The sequence below is a fragment of the Lutjanus erythropterus genome, chromosome 6 (assembly GCF_056507025.1).
Source record: "Lutjanus erythropterus isolate fLutEry1 chromosome 6, fLutEry1.hap2, whole genome shotgun sequence".
NCBI classification, from domain to species: domain Eukaryota; kingdom Metazoa; phylum Chordata; class Actinopteri; order Lutjaniformes; family Lutjanidae; genus Lutjanus; species Lutjanus erythropterus.
The window spans coordinates 789,541-816,523 of NC_139322.1; the positions used below are offsets into that span (position 1 = coordinate 789,541).

At 39.2% G+C, this 26,983-nt stretch overlaps 2 protein-coding genes across 4 annotated transcripts; both read left to right on the plus strand.

The window, feature by feature from the left end:
- The first annotated feature begins 3,400 nt into the window (after positions 1 to 3,400).
- pim2 (Pim-2 proto-oncogene, serine/threonine kinase) lies at positions 3,401 to 7,126 on the plus strand. The gene is made up of 6 exons (XM_084720140.1): positions 3,401 to 3,715; positions 4,258 to 4,358; positions 4,887 to 4,937; positions 5,681 to 6,059; positions 6,242 to 6,418; positions 6,515 to 7,126. Exons 1-6 carry the CDS (start codon positions 3,658 to 3,660, stop codon positions 6,658 to 6,660), a joined length of 912 nt encoding a protein of 303 aa, XP_084576266.1. The 5' UTR covers positions 3,401 to 3,657; the 3' UTR covers positions 6,661 to 7,126.
- A 2,941-nt stretch (positions 7,127 to 10,067) lies between these two features.
- On the plus strand, positions 10,068 to 25,582 carry slc35a2 (solute carrier family 35 member 2). 3 transcript variants are annotated; one of them, XM_084720139.1, is made up of 6 exons: positions 10,068 to 10,625; positions 13,404 to 13,586; positions 14,071 to 14,222; positions 14,422 to 14,544; positions 14,718 to 15,317; positions 25,506 to 25,582. In XM_084720139.1, exons 1-6 carry the CDS (start codon positions 10,562 to 10,564, stop codon positions 25,515 to 25,517), a joined length of 1,134 nt encoding a protein of 377 aa, XP_084576265.1. In that variant the 5' UTR covers positions 10,068 to 10,561; the 3' UTR covers positions 25,518 to 25,582. The 3 variants fall into 3 exon arrangements, with proteins under 3 accessions (XP_084576265.1, XP_084576263.1, XP_084576264.1); XM_084720137.1 differs by lacking the exon at positions 25,506 to 25,582 and adding an exon at positions 17,152 to 17,551 and having other exon boundaries at positions 14,718 to 15,307; XM_084720138.1 differs by having other exon boundaries at positions 10,069 to 10,625; positions 14,718 to 15,307.
- Positions 25,583 to 26,983: the final 1,401 nt, after the last annotated feature.

Sequence of the window (26,983 nt, forward strand, 5' to 3'; positions counted from 1 at the left end):
TAAAGATAGTTCCTTCTAGCAATGCTAACAGACTGTGTTGCTGTTAGCTTAGCTGTCTGTAGCAAAATTGTAACTGGCAGCCAATTTGTGTGAAGAATGTTAGCCCCTTGCAAATCAGAGCCGAAAAAAACAACCATGCTAAAGGTACTGTATATCTGTGTCCTGTAGGCTAAGTTAGCATGTTCTTTAATGACGTTTTGCTAACCCCACCAAGGAGCCACACTGTTGTTAGCTTAGCTGCAGATGGATAAGTTGTTTAGCACTAATGCTAATACCTCTCACAGTGCCCTCTGGCAGCCAGTTTGTGTGAGGAATATTAGCCCCAGACTAATCAGAGCGGAAAAAAATGACCATGCTAAAGGTACTGTATATCTGTGTCCTGTAGGCTGAGTTAGCATGCTCTTTAAAGACGTCTTGGAAATTGCAAACTTGTTAGCATGTTATTTAAAGACATCTTGCTAACGCCGCCAACGAGCCACATTGCTGTTAGCTTAGCTGCTGATGGATAGATTGTTTAGTCTAATGTTTGCACCTTCCGTAGCGCCCTCTGGCAGCCAATTTGTGTGGGGAATGCTAATCATAGTTGACCCTTCCCAAGTCATACTTGTTTTTGCTCTGTGCTCCCGTGACAGTGGAGGTAGCTTGGTACCTCGGTCAGCTTCCTGTTTCCTGTACTCGGCTCATCTATGTTGAAAAGAAAACTATATTTTGAAGATGGGTTTAAGATGTTATTGGGGACATCATAAGGTAGCTAATGTTAGCAAAATGGTAGCTAACAAGCTCACTAATCTACATAAATCATTAGCTAGCTAGCTTAGTAGCATTTTTCTATCATGAGCTGACCAAAGGTGTGACCATGTGTGTTGTTTTTACTGGAAATGGAAGAAAAAATTGTCAGTTTGCTCAACTGTTATTGGAGCACAGCCAAAAGGGGTGGGACTTAAGAAGAGTCGTTTGAAAAAGATGATAATGTTAGCATACTCTTTAGCGAGCACCTGAAGCCCTAAAGTGTTCTCTTGTAGTCTCCAGGTTCCTGACCGCTAACACACTGCATCAGTTAGCTTTGTGGCTAACAGTTAGCTCAGTGGCTAATAGTGAAATCATGTCCCCGATCGTTCTCACAGCTCGCAGTGGCGGCCATTTTGTGTCGACCAACAGTCGTTTACTTTCCATCATTAATCTGAGCAACAAAACGCCTCTTCAACAGCCAGCAGAGACTCCACAGTCTGCAGCTCTTCCTCTCTCTTTCTCCTTTTTGTCTTCCTCCTCCTCCTCCTACTCTTCCTCACCACCATCACCTCCATCATCATCATCATCATTGGACTTATTTAGCTGCATGTTTAATTGACCACGACCAATATCATCATAGAGAAAAAGCGACAAATAAAAAAGGAGAGAAAAAAAAGAGAATTGTCATACTTATCCTCTTAATGATTGATTATTGTTGTTATTATTAATATTATAAGTTTGTTTTATTTTATTTTCTTGTTTGGGATGAAAAGATCTTTTTTTTCTTGGAATAAAAAGAGGAAAATGTTTCTGAAAAAAAAGTGTTTGGGAGATTTATTTGTTTTCTGCACATGAATATGGTTTTTTCCCCTTTACATCGTCACATTTCACTCTCTTCTCTTTCGTCTGCTCTTCTTCATCTGTTTCTTTTATACACCCTGATATTTACACTTAACTTTCCCCTGTACGTCATTTCTTCATTAAGAAAATCTTCTGCCTTTTTTTCTTCTTCTGTCTTCTCCTTCCTCTTTCCTCTTTGCCTCTGTGTCCTATTTTCCTTCCTTTCCTTCCTTCTCGTTTCTTTTTTTAAACAGACTATTTATGATGACAGCGAGTGTAAAATGTGTCACGTACAAAGAATTCATTTGACTATAAAGTTAGAGGAAGGAGCAGAGAGACAACAGGCTCCACACCTCTGTTTTTACTCTAAGTCATTTTTGTTGTTTTTATTGAACTGCTGGTCACCTGAGTTCACAGCAGCTTTAATAGAAAATTGCAAATTTTTAGGTGTCTTTTGCAAAAAAAAAGTTGCAATGTTTTAATTCTTTTAACTGTTTTTTGCATAATTTATTAAAAATCAACAAGAACTTGACAACTTGTTCCAAGTGTTCTATCTAATCTTATGAAAAAGGCTGAAGGTTACAGAATTTCTAACTAAATCTGCTTTAAATATAAATGAAGAAGTTCACTGGGGGAGCATTACACAAAAAGAAAAAAAATTTGGAGCTCAAACTCAAAACCAGCACAGAATTTAAAAAATATAAATGTGCACAGAGAGTTGATAAATGTCAGTAACAATGATGAGCCTCTTCTGTACCCGGGATAAGAATAAAACATGAAAACACAACAAAGGAGTAAATAAAACCCTGAGTCGGTTCATTGAAATGATTTTAGTGTGGACGGACTGCTGTGATTGGTGGAACTTGTGGGAAATTTGCAGAAAAGTTGCGTTGATTGGACAAAATTGCAAGGTTGTGTAGAAATCATAGGAATTTGCTGAGTTTTCGTTAATTGTGGTTGCAACATCTCAACTTCCTGGAGGGGCTTTATGATTGGTTATCTGTGCAGTGAGAGGCGGGACCTGCGTGATAAGTAAATGTGCATTGTTTTCTTTTGTATGTAGCCTACTTTGTCTTATTTAATTATTTTTTTTACCAAGTTAATTTAGCCGATTTAATAAATTAATCAGTGATTTCAATCATAAATCATATAAATACAAAGTATTTTCCATGATGGAGTCTGGAGGATGAATTTGAGTCTCACAGCCTGAAAAAAGATGCACAATGATGGTAGAATTTCTTTTTGTGCACTCAAAGAATAAAGTATTGAAGCTTTACATTATATTTATGTGGTGTCGCTCTGTTGTGCTGCGATTAGTGACTAATTAGATATGAAATATAAATTTTAAACAGGAATAATAAACTGTAAGATACGGTTAGACTGTCTTACAGGTTATTATTCCTGTATAATTAAAGTAGATGTGAGAAATGGCGCAAATTCTTTTAAAGACTCCTTTATCTCTTTCTTTAAACTGAATCTTTATTTAACTAATACCAAGAAAACTCGGTCAGTTTTCTGAAAGGAAGTGACCAACAAGAAGAGGAACCGACACTTTATTTTGATACAGTTCGTGTGTGTGTGTGTGTGTGTGCGCGTGCGTGTTTTGGGGAAACCGTCTTCTTGTTTCCCGTCATCAGCGCGCGCAGCTCTGAATTCTACGAATTCCTCTCGCGGGATTTGAATATTCATAACGTCACAACCGCAGTTCGACCCTGGTTGGCGGGACGGTTCAAAACATTGAACACACGTATCAGTGCTGATTGGACAGCGTGGGCGGCGGGGGGCGTGGTCAGACAGAGGGTATAAATACAGAACAAAACAGTAACGCAGGTCAGCAGGAGCAACCGAAATGTCAACGAGAAGTGTTTGGTCTTTATCTTAAACGTTTGAATCCAGTTTTAACAGGAAGAATCAACGTTAACAGTGTTTTTTCTTTGCTGAAATTGGATGTAAACTCGCTCCGCGGGGAGACAGACGGCGGGAAACGGCTCTTTTAGTCGGTTTAAGACGGAAAAAACGTTTAAAAACGACGGAAAGCAACAACAGGATGACTTTTTTCAGCCGCAACTGAGTGAAAACGTCCAGAAAATGTTTGAGAAAAGAGGTTTGGAGCTTCAGCTGGAGGAGGACGACCGAGGGAAACACGGTGAGAACAAATAGAAAAGTTAGAAAATAGAAATGTTCAAAATTAAAGTGTTTTCATGTCTGATTAAACCACAGAAGTGTCCTCTGGTAACGTTTCGTATGTCGGTGTGGTGCAGACCAAATTACATTCAAAAAACAACCAGTTTAATGCTCTGGATCATTATTGTTAATATAACAGTCGCCTCACTTCTGGTGTTATTTGGTCGGTTTAGATCACATAGAACGGTTCCCATGGTTACTACGCATTAACGTCTCCCATTAAAATAAACCGCGAAAAGGTCAAGTTTTTTAATAACGTTCTTCAACCAAATATGACTTTTGAACAGACTTTTTACTTTTTACTCTTTAATTCGCAAAATCTTTCTCGACCATGAAGCCAGACATCAGTAGGTTCATTTCTGCGTTTTGTTTCACTGACTTCATCATTAGATGAAGACGTCACTGTAACACATCCAAACTGACCTGAGAACCGCCTGAGGCCGACATGTTGAACCAAAGTTCTGTGTATAAAGTTAAGTAACTGACGTGTTCTCTGTCTCCCAGTGAAGGAACCGTTCTGCAGTCAGTACAGCTGTGGTTCTCTGCTCGGCAGCGGTGGTTTCGGTTCAGTGTTCTCGGGTCAGAGACTCTGTGATGGACTGCAGGTCAGTCTGCAAACTTTTCTTCACACCTTTATTTCTCCACTAAGCTTTGTCTGTTTTATTGATTAGATTTTATTTGTCTCTGTCCTTTATATTTATGTTCCTGGATAGTTTATATTGTTTTGATTTTGTGTTGGTTTCTTATTTTAATCCTCTGAAGCAGTTTAACTTTGTTTTAGTCACAACCTACTGACCCATTTACGACCAGAGTTATCCTTATAGTTTTATCCGTATAGTTTTGCTAATTTTTTTTTTTGTTTTAATTTTTCAGTTCAGTTTAGTTTTTATTACTTTCAGTATGAGTAATTGACAAAAACTAAATGACATTTTCTTCTATATATTTTATGTTAGTTACTTTTATTTTTTTTAATTGTAAAGTTTTTATTTAATATCATTGAACTTTTTCACATGTCGTTCACAATAATAACCTTGTTTCTCTGAGGAGGAAATGACATCACTGTGATATGTTGACCTTCTCTGCTGCTGCAGACGTAAATAAACAAAATATCTTCGTTCTTTTTGTCCCTCCAGGTCGCCATTAAACAAATTTCCAGTGACAGAGTTCAGCAGTGGGCCAGACTGGTGAGTGACACACTTCATTGGTTATTTAGTCTTTTAATGTGTCAGAAAATAATTTCCCAGAAACGAAATAATCCTAAATGTATTCAGATTCCTGTCTGAGTTTAAATATACAAATTCAGTGATTGTTTCAGCTGCACAGTGAGAAGAAAAACCTTAATTTAATTTAACTGTGTGTAGAAACAGACTTCAGGTCAGCTCTGCCCTCTGCTGGACTGACAGGTGAATTACACCTGCCAGTGGTTCCCACGGAAACTTGTGACGTCACTGTTCAGTAAATGACGCTGTAGGATTTCCCCTCAGGAACAAACTCTTTTTTTATTCATCACAAGGTTAACGGGGAGTCCCCCCCTCCAACCACAGAAAAAACACCTGGAGCACCTGCAGACGACAGCTGAGGGCAGAAAAACACGCTGAAAAACCAATCTGGACTTTCTGTTGAATTACTGACAAATAAAAAACAGCCTACATGAGTCATAACAGACTGAGAGCAGAACTGTTGATCAGGGTTTCTGCAGGTTCTTCAAATCACTAATCAGTTAGATATCATCTGATACTGGATTTTTAGGGGATGATAGTGACATAAATCCAATATTGATATATAGGCCTGTATTCTCTATTTTCGTGTGTGTGTGTGTGTGTGTGTGTGTGTGTGTGTGTACATATAAACACATTTTTGCAGTGATTACGTGAGTGAACTGATGGAATATCACCATCTCATGTTTGTAATCTTTCTCTCCTTGCAGCCCGGTGAGATCGGCCCTGTTCCCATGGAGATCGCTCTGCTGCAGCGGCTGTCGGAGGTCGGAGGTCACGGGGGCGTCGTCCGCATGCTGGACTGGTTCGAGGTGGAGGGGCGGGGCTTCCTGCTGGTGCTGGAGCGACCGCCGCAGTGTCAGGACCTGTTCGACTTCATCACGGAGAGGGGGGCGCTGTCTGAACGCCTCGCGCTCAGGTTCTTCTGTCAGATCGTTGAGGCGCTGCGCTTTGTGCACGCCAACGGCGTCGTGCACCGAGACATCAAGGACGAGAACATTGTGGTCGACACGAGGACGCTCGACGTCAAGATCATCGACTTTGGATCAGGAGCTCCACTCAAAGAGACGCCGTACAGCGAGTTCGAAGGTACAGAGACAAACACTGTCAACTTATCAGTTACTGGAAAAAATATTGTCAGATTGATTACTAGTTGAAAAATACTAAGTAATAGTATTTTTCAATGAACAAGATCTTTATAAACTGGATATTTTTATTTAATCCAGCCTTTATAACATTCGTCTCCTTGTCTCCTCTCCTTGTCTCCTCAGGGACTCGGGTCTACAGTCCTCCGGAGTGGATCCTGTCTCAGTCCTACGTAGCCGTCCCCCTCACTGTCTGGTCTCTGGGTGTGTTGCTCTTCGACATGGTCTGCGGCGACATCCCGTTCGAGTGTGACCAGGAGATCATCACAGCCACGCCCCTTTTCACCAGACGGGTCTCTACAGGTATAGCAGACGCTCCGCCCCCCACCGCAAAAAAAACTCTGCTTCTGTGAAATCTGATTGGCTCTAAACTCTTCCCCTTTTCCTCCCCCCTTTCAGAATGCCAGTCTCTGATTCGCTGGTGCCTGTCTTACCGCCCTGAGGATCGCCCCACCCTGGAGGAGATCCTGTCTCACCCCTGGATGGAGGGAGGAGAGACGGAGGAGGAGGAGGACCACAGCTCTCTGCCCAGCCAGTCCCTGTAGAACTCTGGACAGACAAGAGACATAAAGGGACTCTGGAGCGTCACCATGACGACTCCTGTCACACTGCAGGACTCTGTTCGTCCAGCAGGGCGGCACCAGAAACTAAACATCACACTGGATTTAAAAGGATCAGATCAGAGGAGTTTTCAGGGTTTTTTCTCATTAACTCACAGACAGGAAGTAATCAAATATTTATCGAGCTGAAGGATGAAAAAAAAACACTGGAACAACCCTTTAGTCATTGCAGAGAAAACTATTTAAATGTAAATGTATTATTATTTTTATTTTGTGTTGTTTTTAGGGTTGGACATTGAGAACTGATTCCAAATAAGAATCGAGTCCAAAATTACGATTCCAAAGGAATCATTAAGAAATTTAAACTTTTGGTTGTGCCTCTTGATTCCTGCACAGATTTCACTCATTGCAAGTTTCAAATTAAACTCTTAAACTGAATATAATGGAGAGATTGATGGGCAATAAATTATCTGCAGCTCTGATCTTGACATTATTGCAAACATTTACATGAAGAACGCAGGAGACACTCAGAGAATCAGAATCAATAAGCAGAATCGTTCAAATCCAATCGATATCAGTCAGCTGTTCTCTTGCAGCATGCAGGTCTGATTCAGGCAGATTGTCGTCCTGTTTGGTTATTTATTCAACTGAGTATTTATTTAGTTTTTTTGTTTTGCTTTAGTTGGAGCTACATCAGGGGGTTGTGGGTTTTTAACACTTGTTAGCATTGACTGTAAACAAAGATGTCCGCCGCCACGTCTGTTCTTCCACCCAACGCGCAAAAATGAAAACATCAGGGGGAAATAGATGTCCTGGAGGAACTTTTGGGGAGCTGACATGTCGTCCATCTTTATATACAGTCAATGCTTGTTAGTCTTTTTCTTTGGAATTTTTCCTCATTATTTTCTAGAAACATTCTGGTGTGAAACTACGAGAAACACGGACAAAATATTTAAATCCAAATGAAGCAGCTAAATATTCATTACTTGTGGAGCTGCAAAAGATGAGTTGAGAAAACTCACTAGTTTTGAGTTTTAAATCAAACTCAAACTCTTAAATTTCTAAATTAACTGAAAGAAGTTTTGTCAACCTAAAATCTTTTGTTGAGATAATTTACTTTTCTTTGAGTTTTAGAAACGAGTAACTGCATTAAAGTGAAAGTGAATGATGGTAAATAATTTAATATCTTCAGTTGCAACCATTTAATTTTCAAGAACCAAAACAATGACAGATCAGGTCGTTTGGATTCAAGTTTATCAAATGAAGAAAAGTACATTTTCTCAACAAAAGATTAAAAATCTGCAAAGCTTCTTCAGTTTATTTAAAAGTTGACTTGAAACCGAAAACTTTGGTGAAATTAGGAATTTTCTTACCTTTTTTTTTTTTTACAGTGCAGGTGCAGATCATAAACAGGTTGTCTGAGACGTTTCCAAGCAGAGCAACAAGAAACAGTGATGTTGTTCTATTAAATGTCAGAAAATATTGAAAAATATTTGTTACACACAACCTGCACAGCCGTTCATGTGGACATTTGCCTGAAATGTTCAACTCATTCAAACTCGTCAATAATTTACTAAAACCTCAGAGAACAAGAACCAGACCTGAGGAGAGAACGTTCCACAGTTTGATTTGGAACTGAAGACGTGTAAAGATCAAGTGTTCCTGTCCAGTAAAAACAGAACAGAAGCTGCAGATGTTTCACAGATCTCAGGTCAGAGTTTCATCTGTAAAGTCTGAAACTTCATTTAACATTTAAACAATAATTATATTTATTTTTTTCCTGTTTAACATCAGATCTGATCCAGTTTCAGATGAAAACCAGTGAATGTGGTTTGGAGTGATTTGCATCCTGCTGATGTTTGGATGTGATGTCACTGTAAATACTTGTGTATTATTGGCTGTTTTTTATGGTCAAAGTGGCCCATTGGTCACTTGTTTCTGTTTATTTACATTAAATATACATTTATGGATCAAAGAACAAGGATCCCAAGTTTAAATAAAACAATTTTTGTCACTTCATCTTGTGTCCTGATTCTTTGTTGTTTTTTTTTACCCACAATTCATTGTGTTCAGCACATCATTATTATCTGTATGACTGCACATGTAATATGTCTGCAGTGTGGAGGGTTTTTATTTCAAATATATATTAAATATATATCATATTAAAGTTGCTGTTTACAATAATTACTCAGCGTCTGTCAGGCCAGAAAACAAAATCACATTTCTTCATCACGACAAATCTGATTGGTCCATCTGAAGTTATCACGTAAACATTCAATGTGAACATTTTATAAAGCACTGTCTTTTATTTTGAAAAGCTTTGTATTTCATGTCTGCATATGTCAGTGTGCCGCCACAATAAGAGTTAGTGGCAGAATAATGTAAACTTGATTACAGGAGAGACTTGAGAAGAGAGACAGAGAGACTGTAAGAAGGTGGAAAAAACATGTGCATTTATTATAATATCAGCTTGTCAGATATCAGCAAAAAAAAAAACATTATTAAAGTAATGTAACTCGATTACTTTGTTACTTTTGGATTACCTCAATATAGAATATGGTGAAATTGTTTAGCCTAATATAGTGTTTTTAGGGCTGCAACTAATGAGTATTTTCATCATTGATTCATTGGGTGATTATTTTGTCAATTAATCAATTATTTGTTTGGTCCATAAATTGTCAGAAAATGTTGATCAAAGTCTAAGATGTTGTCCTTAAATGTCTCGTTTTGTCCACAACTCAGAGATATTCAGTTTACAGTCAGGGACGAGGAAAGAAACCAGAAAATATTCACATTTAAGAAACTGAAATCAGAGAACTTTTTAAAATTAGAAAATGCCTCTAAATAAATAATTAATTGTCAAAATAGATGCAGATTAATTTAATAGTTGAGTAGAGTGTTCTGGTGAGTTTTATATCATTTCTGTCTGGAAAGTTTAAATGAAGTGAGTTTTACAGAGTTAACAAGCAAATTAAAGCTCATCTTAGTTCAGTAAAAGACAGAAACGTGAATTCAGATGGTGATTGGTTGTTTCTCTGTTTAATTATGAAAATTCTTGTGAGGACATTTTCTTTCTTGACATTTTGTCAGTTAATTTTTAAATATTCTCCTATGTTATGTGTCCTCCTGCTGTCTTAGTGTTTGTATTTTATACTGTTGGGGACAGAGGACAGTTTTCACTGCAGCTCTGCGGAGTGACGCTGTTAATCCAGCAGGTGGCGCTGAAGATCACAAACATTTGACAGGTGAGGCGTTCACCCAGCAGCCAATAAGATTCCTCCATCTTCAAACCTGAAGGAGAACAAGGAAGTGATTGTCGGGAGCAGGATCAGAGAGGAGGAGGAGGAAGAGCAAGAGGTCTCACTCTGACTGTTTATTCAGATCTGCCCTTAGAAATAAAACAACATGAAGACAAAGACATGCTTTGAAAATTATTACACACTCATTAGGTGTATATCTTTATCCTATTCCACTCTGAATTTGTTACATGTTTAATAGTAAAACGACATTATTATTGTTTTACTATTTACATTTTTAGAAGCCATGATATCACATCAGAGTGATACATCGTCTCAGACAGTTGGTCCTATCTCTGCAGCAGTAGTTCCTTCAGTTCCTGGACACCTCAGACTCAGATCCTCCACGGTGTGTTTTCGTCCCGGTGGTCCCGGTGGTCCCTCCGCGGGCCTCTCTACTCTCAGCTGCGGTCTGAGACAGACGGACAGACGGTCTCCTTCCGCTGTAACCTGCGGAACAAACCGGAGTCGCTCCCGGTGGGTCTTCACTGTGACCCGGGGCTAGCTGGGAGGCTAGCCGAGTGTTAGCCGAGCAGGCAGCGGGGTTGAAGGCTCGGCTCGGTCCGGGCGGCGGGCAGAGGCAGCGCAGCATGGCCGGAGGAAATCACAGTCATGCGGCGGAGGAGAAGGCAGCGAGCCGGAGTCAGAGTGAAGGTGAGCGGAGGAGTGAATTCACACGGCCCGCATGGGTCTGAACCCGCCGGGCAGCTGTGACAGGAGGAGCTGAGAGTAAATAAATCAGAGTTTAAACGTAAAATTTATCAATAAATTTAAAACATTAAAAGTCAAAGTTAGTCGCTTTGTTTCTGTGTTAGTTAGTGTTCAGTTAACGAGCGGTGAATGCTAACTTAGCTAACTAGCGGATAAACAAACGGTCCTTCCTAGAAGGGAACCGTAGATTTGTGGAACTCTTGCGAGATTTGTGTGCATTGTTTCTCAGATGTTAACGTTGTACAAAATAATCGTGTTTTCTACTGTGACTGTTGGTATAGTTCAGATCTGTGGAGGTTTAGGGACAGAAAACCCCCGATAAAGGTTGGACAAAGGCCACAGTTTGTGTTATAATTATCACTCTCGCGAGATCTATGCCCGGTTTGGGGTTCCATTCTAGACACGACTTGGCTAAACTAACCAAACTTAGCTGAATTAAAGAAGGTGGTTATTTATAGAAATTAAGCAGAAAAGTTAACCAATATGCTAACTAACTTATGTCGACAGTATTAATTTAAGATGTTTTATACGTAAAGTATATATACGTATACGTAAACTATTACTCTTAATTTAAAGTAAAGAAATTTAAGTGCTAGCTTGCTAGCTCGTCTGGAGGCTAACCCGGAGGCTAGGCTAACTCGCATCACTGTATATTAATATAAAGCAGTTTTTTCTGGAGCTAACTGGGCGATCTGTGTGAGATAATGCTGTTTCTTTAGTCTTTAGAGGTTTAACGTGCACAGCTGATGTTAAATCACCGATAAACAGCCTTATTAGAGGTGTATAAACCAGGTGTGTTAGGTGTGTTATAAAGTGTCACAGGGTGGGCAGCTGGTGACGTGGAGGTTTGGTCTGCAGGTAACACACACTCCTTGAATTACACACACACGCTCCCTGTTGACTGTACATAAATGTTCGTCCACATTTCTCTAAAATCTCTTATATTGATATTTTATCTCATTGTGATATGAAACTACATATTGTGTTATCGTGATATGGAATAAGTGATGTCGTTTCCTGTTCTAGCTGTTCTATTTACTCACTGTGTCATTATATCTACATAACTGATGACAATCGATTAATCACTAATTGCTGTTAAAAATTGAATTTACTACAAAACATATTAATTTATAATTAATTCATAGATTTGAAATGGCAGTAATTGAAAACTTCTTCAGTTGCAGTTGGACATTGTTTTGTCTGACTAAGGCCTTTGTTGATTAAAGACACTTAAATTTGTACTTAAAATGCGGAGGAAGGTATAGACAATTATGAAAAGGAAAAAAACATGGGTGATTTATCTAAATAATTACTAACAATTAACTGAGTGTTTGCATTTCAACTACACCACTACCACTCATGTTAATATTTGGTGAAAACACCAATAGTCAAACTAACAAAATTGTTGCAATATTGTTCATGATGTGTGAGTTTTTGTTTGTTTTCTCCATATCGCCCAGTGAGAATACAACTAATCTTACTTTATCACCTTCACTACTTCCACCCTTTGGATTGCACAACATGTTGTCAGTCATGACCTATAAGATCAATGATTATTGATATCAACTGATATGAAATTTCACTATTGTTTTTCAGCTGTATCTCTCAGGCCTAATTCTTCCTGCAGGAACTATCACCTGACTGTTTAATCTCACCTAAATACTTTATTCATGGTTCTGATTATGTGACGTAACAACCATCTCTTTTGCTCCTGGAAACACCAGTCAGGGTTCAATGTTAACGTTTTTGTTGTTGCCCAGTCAGGCAGCTGGGTCAGACATCTACCTGCCTGAAGTCAGTTTGTACTTGCCCCTATATAAATATATAAGATAACAACAAAGGTATTAAAATGAAGTTAATTGTCATGTTTAATTTAGGGCTTCACTGTCTACAAAATGTCAGAAAATGGTGAATAATGTCCATCTCAGTTTTTTAAAATCCAAAGCGATGCCTCTAAATGTCTTGTTGTTGTCAGTTTAAAACCCCAAAATGTTCAGTTTGATGATGAATGATAAATTCAGTTTGATTATAAACAGAGAAAATCGGGAAATCACCATATTTAAGAGAATGAACAGGATTGTCTGAAGAAACAATGAAATCTGTTTTATACTCCATCAGTCAACAGAAACAGAACAATTCATGAAAACCCAGTGATGGAGATCAGAGAGCAGGACACTTTTAATAATGATAAACTTTAGTTTTATAGCACCTGACATACAAAACATGCAGCTCAAAGTGCTTTACATTTTATATTAAGAACAAAGAATATAAATACAAAGTTATCAAGATTCATTTAACACTCAGCAGAGTCCTCATTTCATTTTTATTAGTTTTAGTCAACAAAAACTCACTGTTGACCGGCTTTTTTATTTTGTGTCCCCTCGAAACATTTTGAAGTTACAGTTGGTGTCATCTCCATTGTGTACAGTCACCATGGTTACAGCTGTCACCATCTTTGTGTACAGTTGCCAGGGTTACAGCTCTCATCTCCATTGTCCTGTTGACATGTACGTGAGTGATGCAGCAGCCTCGCTCTCCTCAGTATCCAAATGATGATGATGACTTTTCTCTCCATTGAATAATCAGTTGATTGTCTCATCGGTTCAGCTGTGGACGAATTACCAAAATATGAATTTTAGCCAAAAATAAACACTGATTAGTATCTGACTGGTGATTGTGTGTGTGGTTGCTTGGAGATCTGATCTGTCTGCTCCTCTGCAGTGAACAAGAGGTTGAAGTACATCAGCCTGGCGGTGCTGGTGGTCCAGAATGCATCGCTCATCCTCAGCATTAGATATGTCCGCACGTTACCGGGCGACCGTTTCTTCACAACGTCAGCCGTCGTCATGGCGGAAATCCTGAAAGTCCTGACGTGTCTGTTCATCATCTTGCTGCAGAAGAGATGTAAGTGAATCAGACACGACACCACAGAAGCAATGAGTTTACATGTTTCTCAACAAAAATATCCCAGAATACAAGAAACTGCCACCTTCTGTCTTTTTGTCCTGCAAATGTTTATTCCAAAACACCGGTCAGATTTGCCTCCATTTATGATGTCACAAGGGGCTTAGCGCCACCTCTAGACAGGCGACCACTAAATACCTCGTGAAAGCCTTTCATAAGAACCTCCAAATTAAATATGAACCCAAAATTAGCATAATATGCCTCTTTTAAAGTGTCATAGATGCATAAAGTTATTAACATTAAACTGAGTGAACTGTCTCCTCCTCTTCAAGCCTGGACACCCGACTGAGGATTTAACTTCCAGCCTGCTGGTTTGGTTTCTCCTGTTGGTGAAGACAAAGTGTAGCAGTGTTGAACCGGTATACAGTAACACCCTGTCTCTGTCTCTGTCTCTGTCTCTGTCTCCGTCTCTGTGTCCCTGCAGTGAATGTGAAGGAGACGGCGTTGTTCCTGGTGGACTCCATCGTGATTCAGTACAAAGACACTCTGAAACTGGCCGTCCCTTCACTCATCTACACTCTGCAGAACAACCTGCAGTACGTGGCCATTTCCAACCTGCCGGCTGCCACCTTCCAGGTCAGACTGACATCACGCTGAGACATGCAGCTGTTCTCTCAGTACTGACTGACGTCCTACTTACATATTTTAAGTATTGCACAGAAGATGTCTCCTGTTTTTTTATTATTAATATTAATATTGTGTGTGTGTGTGTGTGTGTGTGTGTGTGTCTCTCTCTCTCTCTCTCTCTCTCTCTCTCTCCCTCCCCGGCCGTCAGGTGACCTACCAGCTGAAGATCCTCACCACGGCTCTGTTCAGCGTGATGATGTTGAGAAAGTCTCTGTCCAGAGTTCAGTGGGTTTCTCTGCTGCTGCTGTTTGCTGGAGTCGCCATCGTGCAGGTTCGTCTCCTCACCTGCACCTCAACACTTTTCATCATTTTCTGACATTTGGACCAAACAGTTAATCGATTTATCGAGAAAATGATCAACACATTAGTTGAAAACAGTCGCTGATCGGTAACTGAACTGATTGATTGATTACTGATCTGACTAATCAATGGTTTCCCTCTCAGGTGCAGCAGGAGGGGAAGAAGGAGGCGTCTGTGATGGACAGCTCCAATCAGAACTACACGGTCGGTTTGGTCGCCGTGGTGATCAGCTGCCTGTCGTCGGGATTTGCCGGCGTGTACTTTGAGAAAATCCTGAAGGGGAGCTCCGCGTCCGTCTGGATGAGGAACGTGCAGCTGGGGATCTTCGGCACGGCGCTCGGCATGTTGGGACTGTGGTGGAACGACGGCGCTGCCATCGCAGAGCGCGGCTTCCTGTTCGGCTACACCGGCATGGTGTGGTGCGTCATCTTCAACCAGGCGTTCGGCGGGCTGCTGGTGGCCGTGGTGGTGAAGTACGCAGACAACATCCTGAAGGGGTTCGCCACCTCCTTCTCCATCATCGTCTCCACGGTGATGTCCATCTACCTGTTCGGCTTCCACGTGGACCTGCTCTTCACTGCGGGGGCGGGGCTCGTCATCGGCGCCGTCTACATGTACAGCCTCCCCAAAGCGGCCGGAGGTTCTTCGTACGCAAGCTCCTCCTCGTCTTCCTCGGCGTCTTCAGCGTCGCCGAGGACGGACGGAGGCGGCGAGATGGAGGCGTTTCTGCCAAAGTCAGTGCTGGTGAAGTGACTCTCTCTCTCTCTTTATCTATCTCTCTCTCTTTCTCTGTGGCGTCTCCTGGTGCTCACTTCCTGTCTGCTCTCAGTGGGGTCAGAGGTCAAACTGGGGGTTAATGAGGTTCACCCGCCGCTGCTCACACTCTCACCTTCTCTCTGCAAAGGTCTCTCTGCCGCCCCCTGCTGGTCGATCTCCTCCTGACCTCCTGCTCTCGGTTGCAGCAGCCGCACATAAGTTCAGTCGGTTTGAACGCGGTTCTAACGTCGGTCAGAGTTTACACGCCGCTGACGCTTCAACGGTCGCACCAACTGAAATAGTTCCATCGTAGGCTACAACTTCAATCTTCTAGCTCTTCATAGGTATAAAGTCTGCTGTGAACGGTGAAAAATGTCAATCAGTGTCCAAGATGACGTCCTCAAATGTCTTGTTTTGTCCACAACTCAAAAATATTCAGTTTACTGAGTAAAAAAAACGAAAATATTCACATTTAGTCGTTGCAGCTGTAGTCTGTTTGTGCCAAAAACATTAAACACCCATTTTAAGAATGGAGTTTGGTTTAACAGTCTGCAAAATAAAGTGTGTCAGTGATACAAAGATGAGCTGAAGAATCAGGTGGCTGTAGGTCAAACTCAGAAAGGATGTTTCATTATAGATGTTTTTCTCTGTCATGATGTAGATTGTTGGTCGGCAAAAACAAAGTGTCACTGATCACCTGACTGACCAACAGATGTGAGCTCTTAACAGCTAAACAGCACTTCTTTTTTTTTTTAAAAATGATTTTATGCATTAAACTGGTGAAGATGTTTGTATTTATCACCAGTCATATTAGAGTGTTTGTTTTCACACAAACAGGGGTGACGGCGTGAAGCAGGAGCGAAGTTTCCAGATCAGTTTCTCTCTTCCATACTGGACAGTTTCACCACCAGACGTCACCAGCTGTAGATACTTTATTAGACTTTATAAGACTTTATTATAACCTTACTTTGTTCTAGTTTACGTATCTTTTCAAGTTCAGATCTATCGTCACACACATTAAAGTACAGTGTACAGTCAGTGCGGTGAAATGCATCAGGCTCTCTGTCAGCCCTTAAAACATATAAATAAGAATAATAAATAAATATATAAGCAGCATGGAGAAAAAACATCAATATATAACATTTGAAATCTACTGATCACTAGTCAACAAGCTGTATCTCTTTGTTTGAGAGACGACACAGTAAATAAACGCAGCATTAAATTGATCGTTCAAATTGAAAACATCATCTGCAATAATATTTTCTTTAATGTGGAAAAAACTTCAGACGAACTTCATGTCTCTTTGGTGCAACCAGATAAAAACAGTTTCAACACACGTTGGTGTCGACTTTACTCCCTAATTCAAAGGAGAACTTCCGTGTAGCTGATGCAGGAGGCTGCTGCTTATCTTCTCCCTTCTTTCTGTTGATCTTCTGACCTCCACCTCCCTCTCTTCACCTCCTGACCTCCTGCTGAGCTCAGCCTCTGAAAACTCCTGGAGACGGTGGAGAAAAGGAGGAGAAGACGCTTTATTTTCTTCCTCATCTCCTCAAAACTTCTCTCTTCCTTCTGGCTCCGTCTCTGCTCTCCTGAAGAGGGGAAAAAACTCCAGACCTCCTTGCTTCCTCATTCCTCCTCCTGTGATGAAAAGGAGAACTAATGTTTGGTTTGTGACGCAGAGGAGAGCAGAGACTCACTCCTCCTCTCCTTCACTGCTCTCCTCCTCCTCTGCTGTAAGTGGAGGAGGAGGACGTCTGGTTTTAACTCTGCTTTTCCTCTTAAATACTAATCACTCCTCTCTCCTCCTCCTCCTTCACCTCAGAGCTCTTGGAGACGTTGCGTCTCCTCCCCCTGCTGTCCACATCACAGACTAACTGCTCAAAGCACAACAGCAGCAGGAGGATGAGGAGGAGGATGAGGAGGAGGACGAAGGAGCTGCAGCGTCTCAGAGACCCTGACCACCAGCTGTCTGTCTGTCTGTCTCCTGTTTTTCGTCTCGCCCTCTCTGCCTTAAAACTCGTTACTTTACTAACTGAATGAAAAGAGAAAAAGCCTTATGCTGAATATAGATAATATATTGATTATTGCTGTTACTGCAGAAGGAGAATCAGCAGTTTGATCTGTTTTCACTGTGCACCTCCCACATGTCTGAGGAGAACCTGAGGTGTTCCTCTCAGGAACCTCAAACATCTCAAATCAGCTGAGACAGTTTGACACCAGCCAGATAAAACATTTAACAGATATCAGTGGTTCTTAGTTCTTTTTTGATTCACTATTAGTTTGAAATGAGTCACAAAATAGTGAAAAATATCAGAGTTGGAGTTGATTTAAATGTCTTAAAGGCCAAAATCCAAAGAGAGTCCATCACCAGTTGTTTGTTTTGTTTTTTTTATGGTTTTATGTAGCTGATTTTCTGATGTGCAGAGTGGAGCTGAGTATCGATTCAGCTCAGATTCTCCTGGTTCTCTTCTGATCTGATTCCTGCAGTTTGTTTTTTCTTTCAACACACACGTAGCAGAGCTGGAGAGAATTACTGATCCAGATTTAGATTTTCATCAGTTTTTAGTTTTAATTGTGAAACCCTTAAAGTTTTACACATCGTCCCAAATTATTTTGAATCATGGTTGTAGAATAAAAAAAACCTTCTTGGTGTCATGAGAGAAATCAGGAGCTCCTGATGCACGAGGAGGCGCTCAGTGTGAACTAAAAACCAGAAATGAATTCTTAATGTGAACGTTAATATTTTTAATGACGCTCCAGGTTAGAGGTTAGTCTTCATCAGTTCTCTGAGAGTCCGATTCATATCCAAGAAAAGCTGCCATTGAACCTGAAGACTGAATCAGTATCGATCTGAATGAATTTGTGGAATCTGAATCTGAATCGAGTCCTCGTGGTTTTTATTTCATTCTTTGATGTTGGAGTTCGTTTCAGCGCTGACTGGTTGATGAGACTCAATAAACCTTTTGAAGAATCACTTTGGGAACTAAACTTAAATAATAATCCAGACTTTTTATCTGCTGCTTTTTAATTTCTCAGCATCATTTTCTCAGAAATGTTGCAGTTTTTAGTTTTTAGGTTCATCCTCTGTTGAATTTGTTGAGCTGCACAGTGAAAACGTCCCGCAGGTCAAACATGGCTCTTAGTTTCCCGTCAGCGTCCACGTGGAGACGTGGATCTGCAGACGGACCGTTTGTGTTTGGTGCCTTTTCTTCTCATCTGTACAGAAGCCATACGATTGTGTTGGTGTTAGCGGTTAGCGGTGTACAGTCAGCAGAGTCTGGGGACTCTGCAGGTTCATAAATGTCTTTATTGTGGTTGGAGGGACACAAACAGCTCCTGTCTCACCACACACAGACTGAAGTGAGCAGCTGGACGGTGTGACGGGAGCTGAGACGGGAATGTGCTCGTTGATTGGAGCACCTTTTAAATTAATGAATCATAATAATTATAATGTTTGTGCTCACCAAACGTGTCCTGCTGCAGGCGTCTCGTTTGAGAAGACGTCCTGCAGAGGCGTCCTGAATGTGTTTTCTGTTGTTGACGGGCGAGTCGCTCGATGACGTCGCGTTCGCCCGTTTGTGGGCTGAGCTGCTTCTTCGGTGTTTACGTTGCTGTTTCACTCTGGGAGGAAACTTTTTGTTGATTTTGTCTCCAGATCGCTGCAGGAGGTCACGAACGGATCGACTCCACCGATTCAGGGCTGCAACTTACCATTATTTTCATTGATCTGTTGATTATTTTCTTGGTTAGTCGATTAGTTTGGTCCAGACAGTGTTGAAAAATATTGATCAGTGTTTCCTCCAAGGTTCTGTTTTGTTCAGAAGCCAAAGAAAATTTGTTTTAGTCTGAAAAAAGACTTAAAACGATTAATTGATTATCAGAATAGTTTGTGATTATTTTGACAACTATCACTTCATTGATTAATCACAGCTCTAGTTCTCTAATGTGATCAAACAGCTCAGTCTTGTTGTCACGGCGACATCATCAGTTTCCTGTGATTTGATTCATCTGAAACATGTTTTTTGATTCCAGTAAAGGACAGAAAACTTTAGGCCTCATCACAACTTAACAAACTGTTTTCTGGCTGTTTCTCACGTTTGTCAAACTAATTTCAAATATTTTTTTGAAACAACAAATAATTTCTTTAATTACGACAAGAAAATGATGTTTTCAGACGGTGTTCATAAAAAAAAACCTGATGTGAGGAGAAACGTCTTCAGCTCCTGCGGGTCAACACCGAAAAAAAAACTCAACAAAATCAACGTTTCCTCCCAAAGTGTAAAAAAAATAACTCAGTAGTTTCTTCTGTTTGAAGTCAGTCTGACTGTGAAAGGAGAACAAAAAGAAAAAAATGTTATTTTACTTTTTATTTTCTGTTTTTGTTAAAAAAAAAAAAAAAAAAAAAAGAACCCACCCAGCAGACAGTTTCTGTTGGTTTGGGTGAATATATACATACATATATATATGTATATATATATATATATGTATCAGTTGTTTTTATTTAAAGTGGGGATGAATCTGTTGGTTTATTTTGTGGTGGTGGTGAACGAGGAGGAAGAGGAAACTCAGCAGGTCGCTCCAGATTCTTCTGACAGCCAATCAGAGCTGCTGTTTGGTCTCCAGCCAGAAATATTTGTCTTGATGATCAAATAATTAAATTTTAGGGTTTGACAGTTACTGTTTCAGTTTAATACAGACGCTGAGAGACGTGTGGTGGGAAGGAAAGATTGTTTTTCTTAATTTGATCATAAGTTAATTATGTGGTAATAAGCAGATAAATACAAGATAATCAGATACTTTATTCATGGAAAACAGTCGTTTTCTCCAGTTAATGAGATAAAAAAAAAAAGTGGATAAAATTATAGCAATTTCATCTTTGTTTCATATAAAATGTTTTCATCTGAAATCAACAGTTTATTTTATGGTGATGAAGTTTCAGTTTGTCATGACTGTGAGATAAACATCCTGAGATTAAAACTCAGTAACTTGAATATAAATAAAATGTTGTCATCAAGATAAAGAGACACCAGCTGTGTCTGCACTTAATAAAAGATATCAGCAGTTAACTTTTCAGTTTATCTGAAAACATTTACAATAATTGCCTGCAGAAACAAACCTTTAGTTTTCTCTTAAAAACAACATTTATTGATTTTTCTTAACATCTTAACAAGTGAATTTTCTCAGGATAACAGAAGATAAAATATAATGAATCATCACAAGAAAACAAAAGGTGGTTTTTGTGAGTCGAGTATCTAGATTTTCTTTTTTTTAAGAACATCAATAAAAGAAAATTAATACTAGTGATCCTAATATAACTGAAAAATGATATGTTGTTTTCTTATTAAAATTCTGTTTATCTCTTTATCTTATTTTTCTGAGATAATCGACTCAGAGAATTTGAAAATAATCTGTGGCTCCAGCTGCTCTCAGCTTCTGTACGTCAGTTTGTTCATCTTCAGTCAAACTGAACGTTTAGTTTTTGATGTTGTGTCACAATTTAAATTAATCTTAAGAATAAAAAGTTATTAAAAAGTCGATTGTGAGCACAGACAAGTGCAAGTTTCAGCTTTATATTTTCACCAAACAGTTTTTAATTTCAGGAAACGGTTCCTGTTTCTGATGAATCCTCATTTCTTGGTCATTGACTCACATTTCAGTCTGGAGCGCCACCTGCTGGATGTTTAGAAACAATCCTGTAAAATTCACTGCAGACATTTTCCAACAAATCCTCCAGGACGTCGGTGTCTGATCTATAAGACCGTCTGAAGGATTTTCAGTCTTATAAGATCCTGCAGGATTTTGTTTTTCCTCATTGGATGCTTCCTGTCCAATAGGATCCTTCAGAAATCTTACAGGATGTTTTAAACTTCCTCTTCCTGTCTGGAGGTTTGTGTTTGGTTTGTATGAAATCTGTTTGGTTTCATCTCTGATCTGTTAGTTTGCACTTGATTGTTGACTTGTACCAATGCCTCTGAATTTGTACATACTTCTTTTGGTAAAGTTTTATATAAACTCAGACATGGACTCAAAACCTCTGGAGTTTGTCTTAATTTGGAGGTGAATTAGAGCAAAAACATGACGGGATGCAGATTCAGTTTATTTCTGTATTTTTTGTTCTGTACCTTCATCAGTTTGCAGTTTGTCGCAGTGTTAGGATCAGTGTTACTGACCGCCTGAGTGCAGCTGTTCTAGATATTTCTGGTTCCACCACCAGTGTTCCAGAGGCGGTTCTCCGCTCTGCTCTGCAGAGATGATGCATCTAGTATGTTTTTGACAGAAGCTGCACAGAGCAGATTGAGGCAGACAGGAAGTCAGACACAGGAACAGCATAGAGAATCCTTTCAGTTTTCAAAATAAAACATCTTATGACTCCCAATCAACAACAACAACAACAAAAAAAAAACATTTAACTACGAACTGTAGTTCCAAAAAAGTTGGTTCATTGTGTAAAATGTAAATCAAAACAGAATGCAATAATTTGCAAAAACTTTTACACCTACATTCAATCAAATACAGAACAAAGACAAGATATTTAATCTTCAAACGTTACTGTTTTCTCTAAATATTGACTCATTCTGAATCTGATGCGTGTTTAAAGTGACAGAAGCAACAAAAGACTGAGGAAGTTGTGGAACTGTTTGGAACGTTCCACAGGTGAACAGGTGAGCTGGTAACAGCTGACAGGATCATGATTGGATATTAAAGGGGCGTCCTGGAAAGACTCAGTCTTCTAACGTCTTTATGTAATTTTCATCTTATTTCATATTGTTCTGAGTCAGTGCCCAGTGCATCATGGGTAACTGTGCAGGTCCCATTAATGCTGACAGGTTCATACAGGTGTTGGAGAGACACATGCTGCCATCACTGACGTCTTCTTCAGAGACGTCTCTGATTATTTCAGAGAGACGATGCTGAGACACATTGTGGACGTGTTCCAACAGCGTGTCTTCATAGTAAAAGAGTTCAGGTCCTAGACTGACCTGGACCTGCAGTCCAGACCTGGACCTGCAGTCCAGACGTGTCTCCCATTGAAAATGTGTGGTGCATTATGAAGGACAAAATAGGACAACAGAGACTGTGGACTGTTGATCAGCTGAAGACGAATATGAAGAAAGAATGAGACAGAATTGACCTTTAAAACTTCAACAGTTAGTGTCTCAGTTCACAAACTGACTGAGTGTCAGAAGAAAAGATGATGGATCACAGAGAGAAACATGAAACACAATGACTGCAGATTTACTACAAACATTAAAGTTGATCAGTCTGATCAATAAATATCTGATCTTTGTTCTGTATTCAACTGAACATAATTTAGATCAAAGTTTTTCCAGATCATTGCGTTCTGTTTTTAGTTATATTTTACACGTCCCAGTTTTTTTTAATTGGGTTTGTACGCAGCCGACTTGAAACATGAAGTAAAAATAAACAAATCAACAAAATCTGAGTGAGTAAACAAATGTAGGGGAGTGAAACGCTCCTGATGTCTGCTGGAGTCAAGGTGTTAGAAAAAATGAATCTGGAGATTTCAAGAATAAAGTCGAAAAATTATCAGTGATGAGTCACAATTTTAAGTCCAAATATTCTGTAAAAAAAAAGTATTTTGAGAAAAAAAGAGTTTTATTCTTTTGTATAAGGTTCCTCATGAACATTATTCTCTAAATATTTATTCTTGAAATATCAGATTGATTTTTTCCTAACAGAGGCCCGTGAACCCGTCCTTCCACAGGAAGGTAAAATCTCTTGCATGAACTTTCTGTTTCATAAAATAAACGCAGCTCTGAGCTGCAAATTAAAAAAAAAAATCCTCCAAGTTTTCTATGTAGGAAAAAAATGTTATTTGTGTCCCCTGAGCTCGTCTTGTCAGGCAGAGCCGTGTTTAACCTGCCGCTAACAGATCCCAACGCAACCTCTAACTGCTGACCTGAACTCATCCAAACTAACCTCCTGCTGCTGGGATGAAGAACTCTGATGAACAGATGAAACTGATCTCTATTTCTGCTTCATCTGACTCTTGAAATGTTGGACTGGTCCTTTAACATGTGGTGCAGTGTTCTGCGGTTTGAAACAAACAGGCAGCAAATGTTTTAACTTGAAACTGAGGTTTGGAAAATCTCATGAAGAGCAGCTAGAGTTCACTTTTAAACATTTAAACTCAGGAGCTCTGTTTAGAACCCTGTCAGTCCATCAGCTGTTTACAACCCTGTCAGTCCATCAGCTGTTTAGAACCCTGCCAGGATCAGCTGTTTAGAACCCTGTCAGTCCATCAGCTGTTTACAACTCTGTCAGTCCATCAGCTGTTTACAACTCTGTCAGTCCATCAGCTGTTTACAACTCTGTCAGTCCATCAGCTGTTTACAACTCTGTCAGTCCATCAGCTGTTTAGAACTCTGTCAGTTGTCTGTTGATGTAAAGTTCAGTCTGTTGTCATGAAGCCCACCACTCTGAAAATACACTCTGTCTCACTGCTGCCAAACTCCATGAACATTTTTATTAATTTAACTGTTAAAAACTTGTGTTCCTTCTTAAAGATTATCAGCGATTTATTAGAACTCATAAACAGACGCTGATTAATTCAGAGAAACATTCAGCTTCAGTTTGAACTCTGATTAAAAACAGTTCCTCTGCACCAGAATAGAATTTTCAAATTAGGACACAGCAGCTGTAGCGATGATGTCAGAGAAGTGAGTATTTCATCTTAACATGTTTCCTTGATCTCTAAAGACATATTGTGTTCATTTTTTGATTTATTACAGTAAATATATTACTGACTGACTTCTCCTTTAATTTGGTGTAAACTTGCCTTTAATGCCCCTCAAGAACACCTTAATGCCCCCTTTCAAAGATAGTGCCTCCAGCTTAGAATCTGCAGAGGGAGCAGCTCCTCTTCATGGAAGCAGCCATGTTTCTACAGGAGCCCAGAACGGACAAACCAGAGAGCGCCTGTCATGTTTAATGCGAGTTTCACTACGTGCATGTTAACAGAGACAACATGTCTGCAGTCTGCAGGCTCACCACTAGAGGCCACTAAATCCTGCAGACTGGTCCTTTAAGGTGAAAACATCGTTGTTTAATGATTAATACAGAAACTGCTCCGTGTTTTTCTGTTTCAGCTCACAGGTGAGTTCAGCTTCAGGGATCAATTAAATATCAGATGACTGAATGTCATTTAAAATGAGCTGAATCTTTTAAACGGTGACAGTCAGGTTCAAATGAAGAGACTGAATGTTTCAAAAGATCACGAGCAGCCGTCCTGAAAATGAAGCAGACGACTGAAGACGTGTAGGTGACGTGTCAACAACAACAACAACAACAACAACAACAACAACAACAACAGAGCTCGGTGTTTTCTGAGGTGACGTTCGATGTGTTTGAGGAACACTGGACTGGATCAAACAAAGGCTCCGAGTATCAAGAGCAGAACAGGTTCCAAGAACCAGAACTCATTTGGTGGAGAAAAAAAACGGGTCCTCAGAGCTGCCAGACTTGTCCAGGTGAGACAGGTGAGCTCTGTGTAGGAGGAAGATGATTGGCTGAGAGGTGGACTGTAGTGAGTCCAATGATCGGCTCACCAGGGGACGCAGATGGACAAGGACCAGTCTGATTTATTTATTTATTTATTGTATGGATTTATTTTTCAGCACAATACATAACCAATAAATATTATTTAAATATGTAAATATGACACGATTAGTTTAGTTTTCGTCTGTAGTCCCAGTAGAAAGTTGGAATCCCAAAAACAAAAAAAATGAAATTAAGAAATGAAAAAAGTTAATTCTAAATGCTGATAATGAAAACAGAACACAGACAGCATTCATCAGAGAACAGACGTGGGCAGAACAATAAAAGCAGAACCTTTGCAGGAACTTTTGTTTTCTCGAGATAATGAAATAATTAACTCGTGATCTCAAGATGAGATTTTGTACAGAACAACATGAACATGTCGTCAGTTTGTGACACAAGAAAATCAAACTTGTTCCTTCATGTTAATGAAGAAAGAACGGAATCTGTTTTTCAAGCTGAAGAGAACGAGAACCAGGAACCACATGTGAAATTAGAGGTGATGTTCAGGTGGTCTGACCTCTTCCTCTTCCTCTTCCTCTTCCTCCTCCTCTTCCTCTTCCTCTTCCTCTTCCTCTTCCTCTTCCTCCTCCTCTTCCTCTTCTTTCTGTCGTCCAGGTCTGCAGGTAAAGAAAAAGGATCCTGAGAGACAGACTGAAGGACTGATGGACTGAAGGACTGAAGGACTGAAGGACTGATGGACTGAAGGACTGATGGACTGATGGACAAACTGCTGCCTGCGGCCTGCGAACAAAAACTACAGCTACTACGAGTACTGCAGTATTATTATGGTACAAGTACAAGTAGAACTTTACTTTGTTAAAGTTTCTAAAGACATTTACACAACAACAATCTGACACCATGTAAAACCATTAGTCAGATTTTCATTCACTCATCTCAGAATAATACAGTTCTTTTTTTTTAATATCTGGAAAACAAGATGTCCTCTTCTGGACTAATTATCCTGAGATGTTATCTTGAGATAACGAGATGATTATTCAGTTATCCTGGAAAAATATCAGTTTTATCTCAAGATAACAGCATTTACTTTCCTGAATAATTCACTTTTTATTCAGTAGAAACCAACGTTTTCTCAGTAAAATGAGGTTTTAACTTAATTAAGCTGATATTTTAAGATAAGAAGATATTCTTAATTCTTATGCGTGTCACCATCTTGTTATTTTAATGTTTGTTTTATGAAAAAGGTTAAAGAAAACTGAAGTTTGTGTGTTTCTGCATTTATTTTCCTATCTTTATTTATTATAAAGTGATATTGTGTATTATAAGAAGATAAAATAAGATATATAACTTCTTAAGATTCATCAGATCCTGATTAATAAGAATAATTTCAGCTGTCGCTGCTCTCAGCTTCCATTCTAAAGATTTACAGGTTAATTAAAGTTAAATGTTTAAGTTAAATTGAATTAAATGAACGAGGTTTTCATCTGAGAGTAAATTCAGTCTGACACAGAAACTCAAATCTGACAGAAGAAATTCAAAATGTCACATAAATCTAAACTTCATTTGGACTGAGAACCGAGAAATCTTCATTTATCATGACTTTTTATTAGGACATTTTTTTTCAAACTTATGGAGGAAGAGTGGACTATCAATAATATTATATTATTATATATTATATATTATATTTACATAGTGTTTCATTATCTGGATTTAACTCAGAGTATTTTTTTTTTAATCTTTATTTACTGTTCATATGTTGTTTATGTTCAGGATAAATTAAAGCTTGAATTTATACATTTCAAAATAAAAGGCCATATTAATTATTCCAAAGTGGATCTGTGATATTTAGAAAGGTAAAAAGTCTGACACTAAATAATAAAAATAAAAATAACATGATTGAGTGAGATTTTGAATATTAGAATTTTCTCTTTCTCTTTCTCGTCTTCACTTCATTTTGATTTTGATTTTTTATTATTTTTATCTTTATTTATTTTACTGTATTTGTTCTTTTTGTGTTCTACATTTCAAAATAAAAGGCCATAAAGTGAATCTGTAATATTTAGAAATATTTGTGAATATTTCTGTTACATGTGAAAGTCTGTAACACTAAAGTGCCTCTGAGTGAAACGATGTGA

Bases quoted from the DNA above. Each gene is read 5' to 3' on its own strand.
- slc35a2 (XM_084720137.1), top strand. From the start codon at position 10,562: ATGGCCGGAGGAAATCACAGTCATGCGGCGGAGGAGAAGGCAGCGAGC. The intron at 10,626-13,403 runs GTGAGCGGAGGA...GCTCCTCTGCAG, and splicing joins GAGCCGGAGTCAGAGTGAAG to TGAACAAGAGGTTGAAGTAC. The intron at 13,587-14,070 runs GTAAGTGAATCA...GTGTCCCTGCAG, and splicing joins CATCTTGCTGCAGAAGAGAT to TGAATGTGAAGGAGACGGCG.
- pim2 (XM_084720140.1), top strand. From the start codon at position 3,658: ATGTTTGAGAAAAGAGGTTTGGAGCTTCAGCTGGAGGAGGACGACCGA. The intron at 3,716-4,257 runs GTGAGAACAAAT...TCTGTCTCCCAG, and splicing joins GGACGACCGAGGGAAACACG to TGAAGGAACCGTTCTGCAGT. The intron at 4,938-5,680 runs GTGAGTGACACA...CTCTCCTTGCAG, and splicing joins TTCAGCAGTGGGCCAGACTG to CCCGGTGAGATCGGCCCTGT.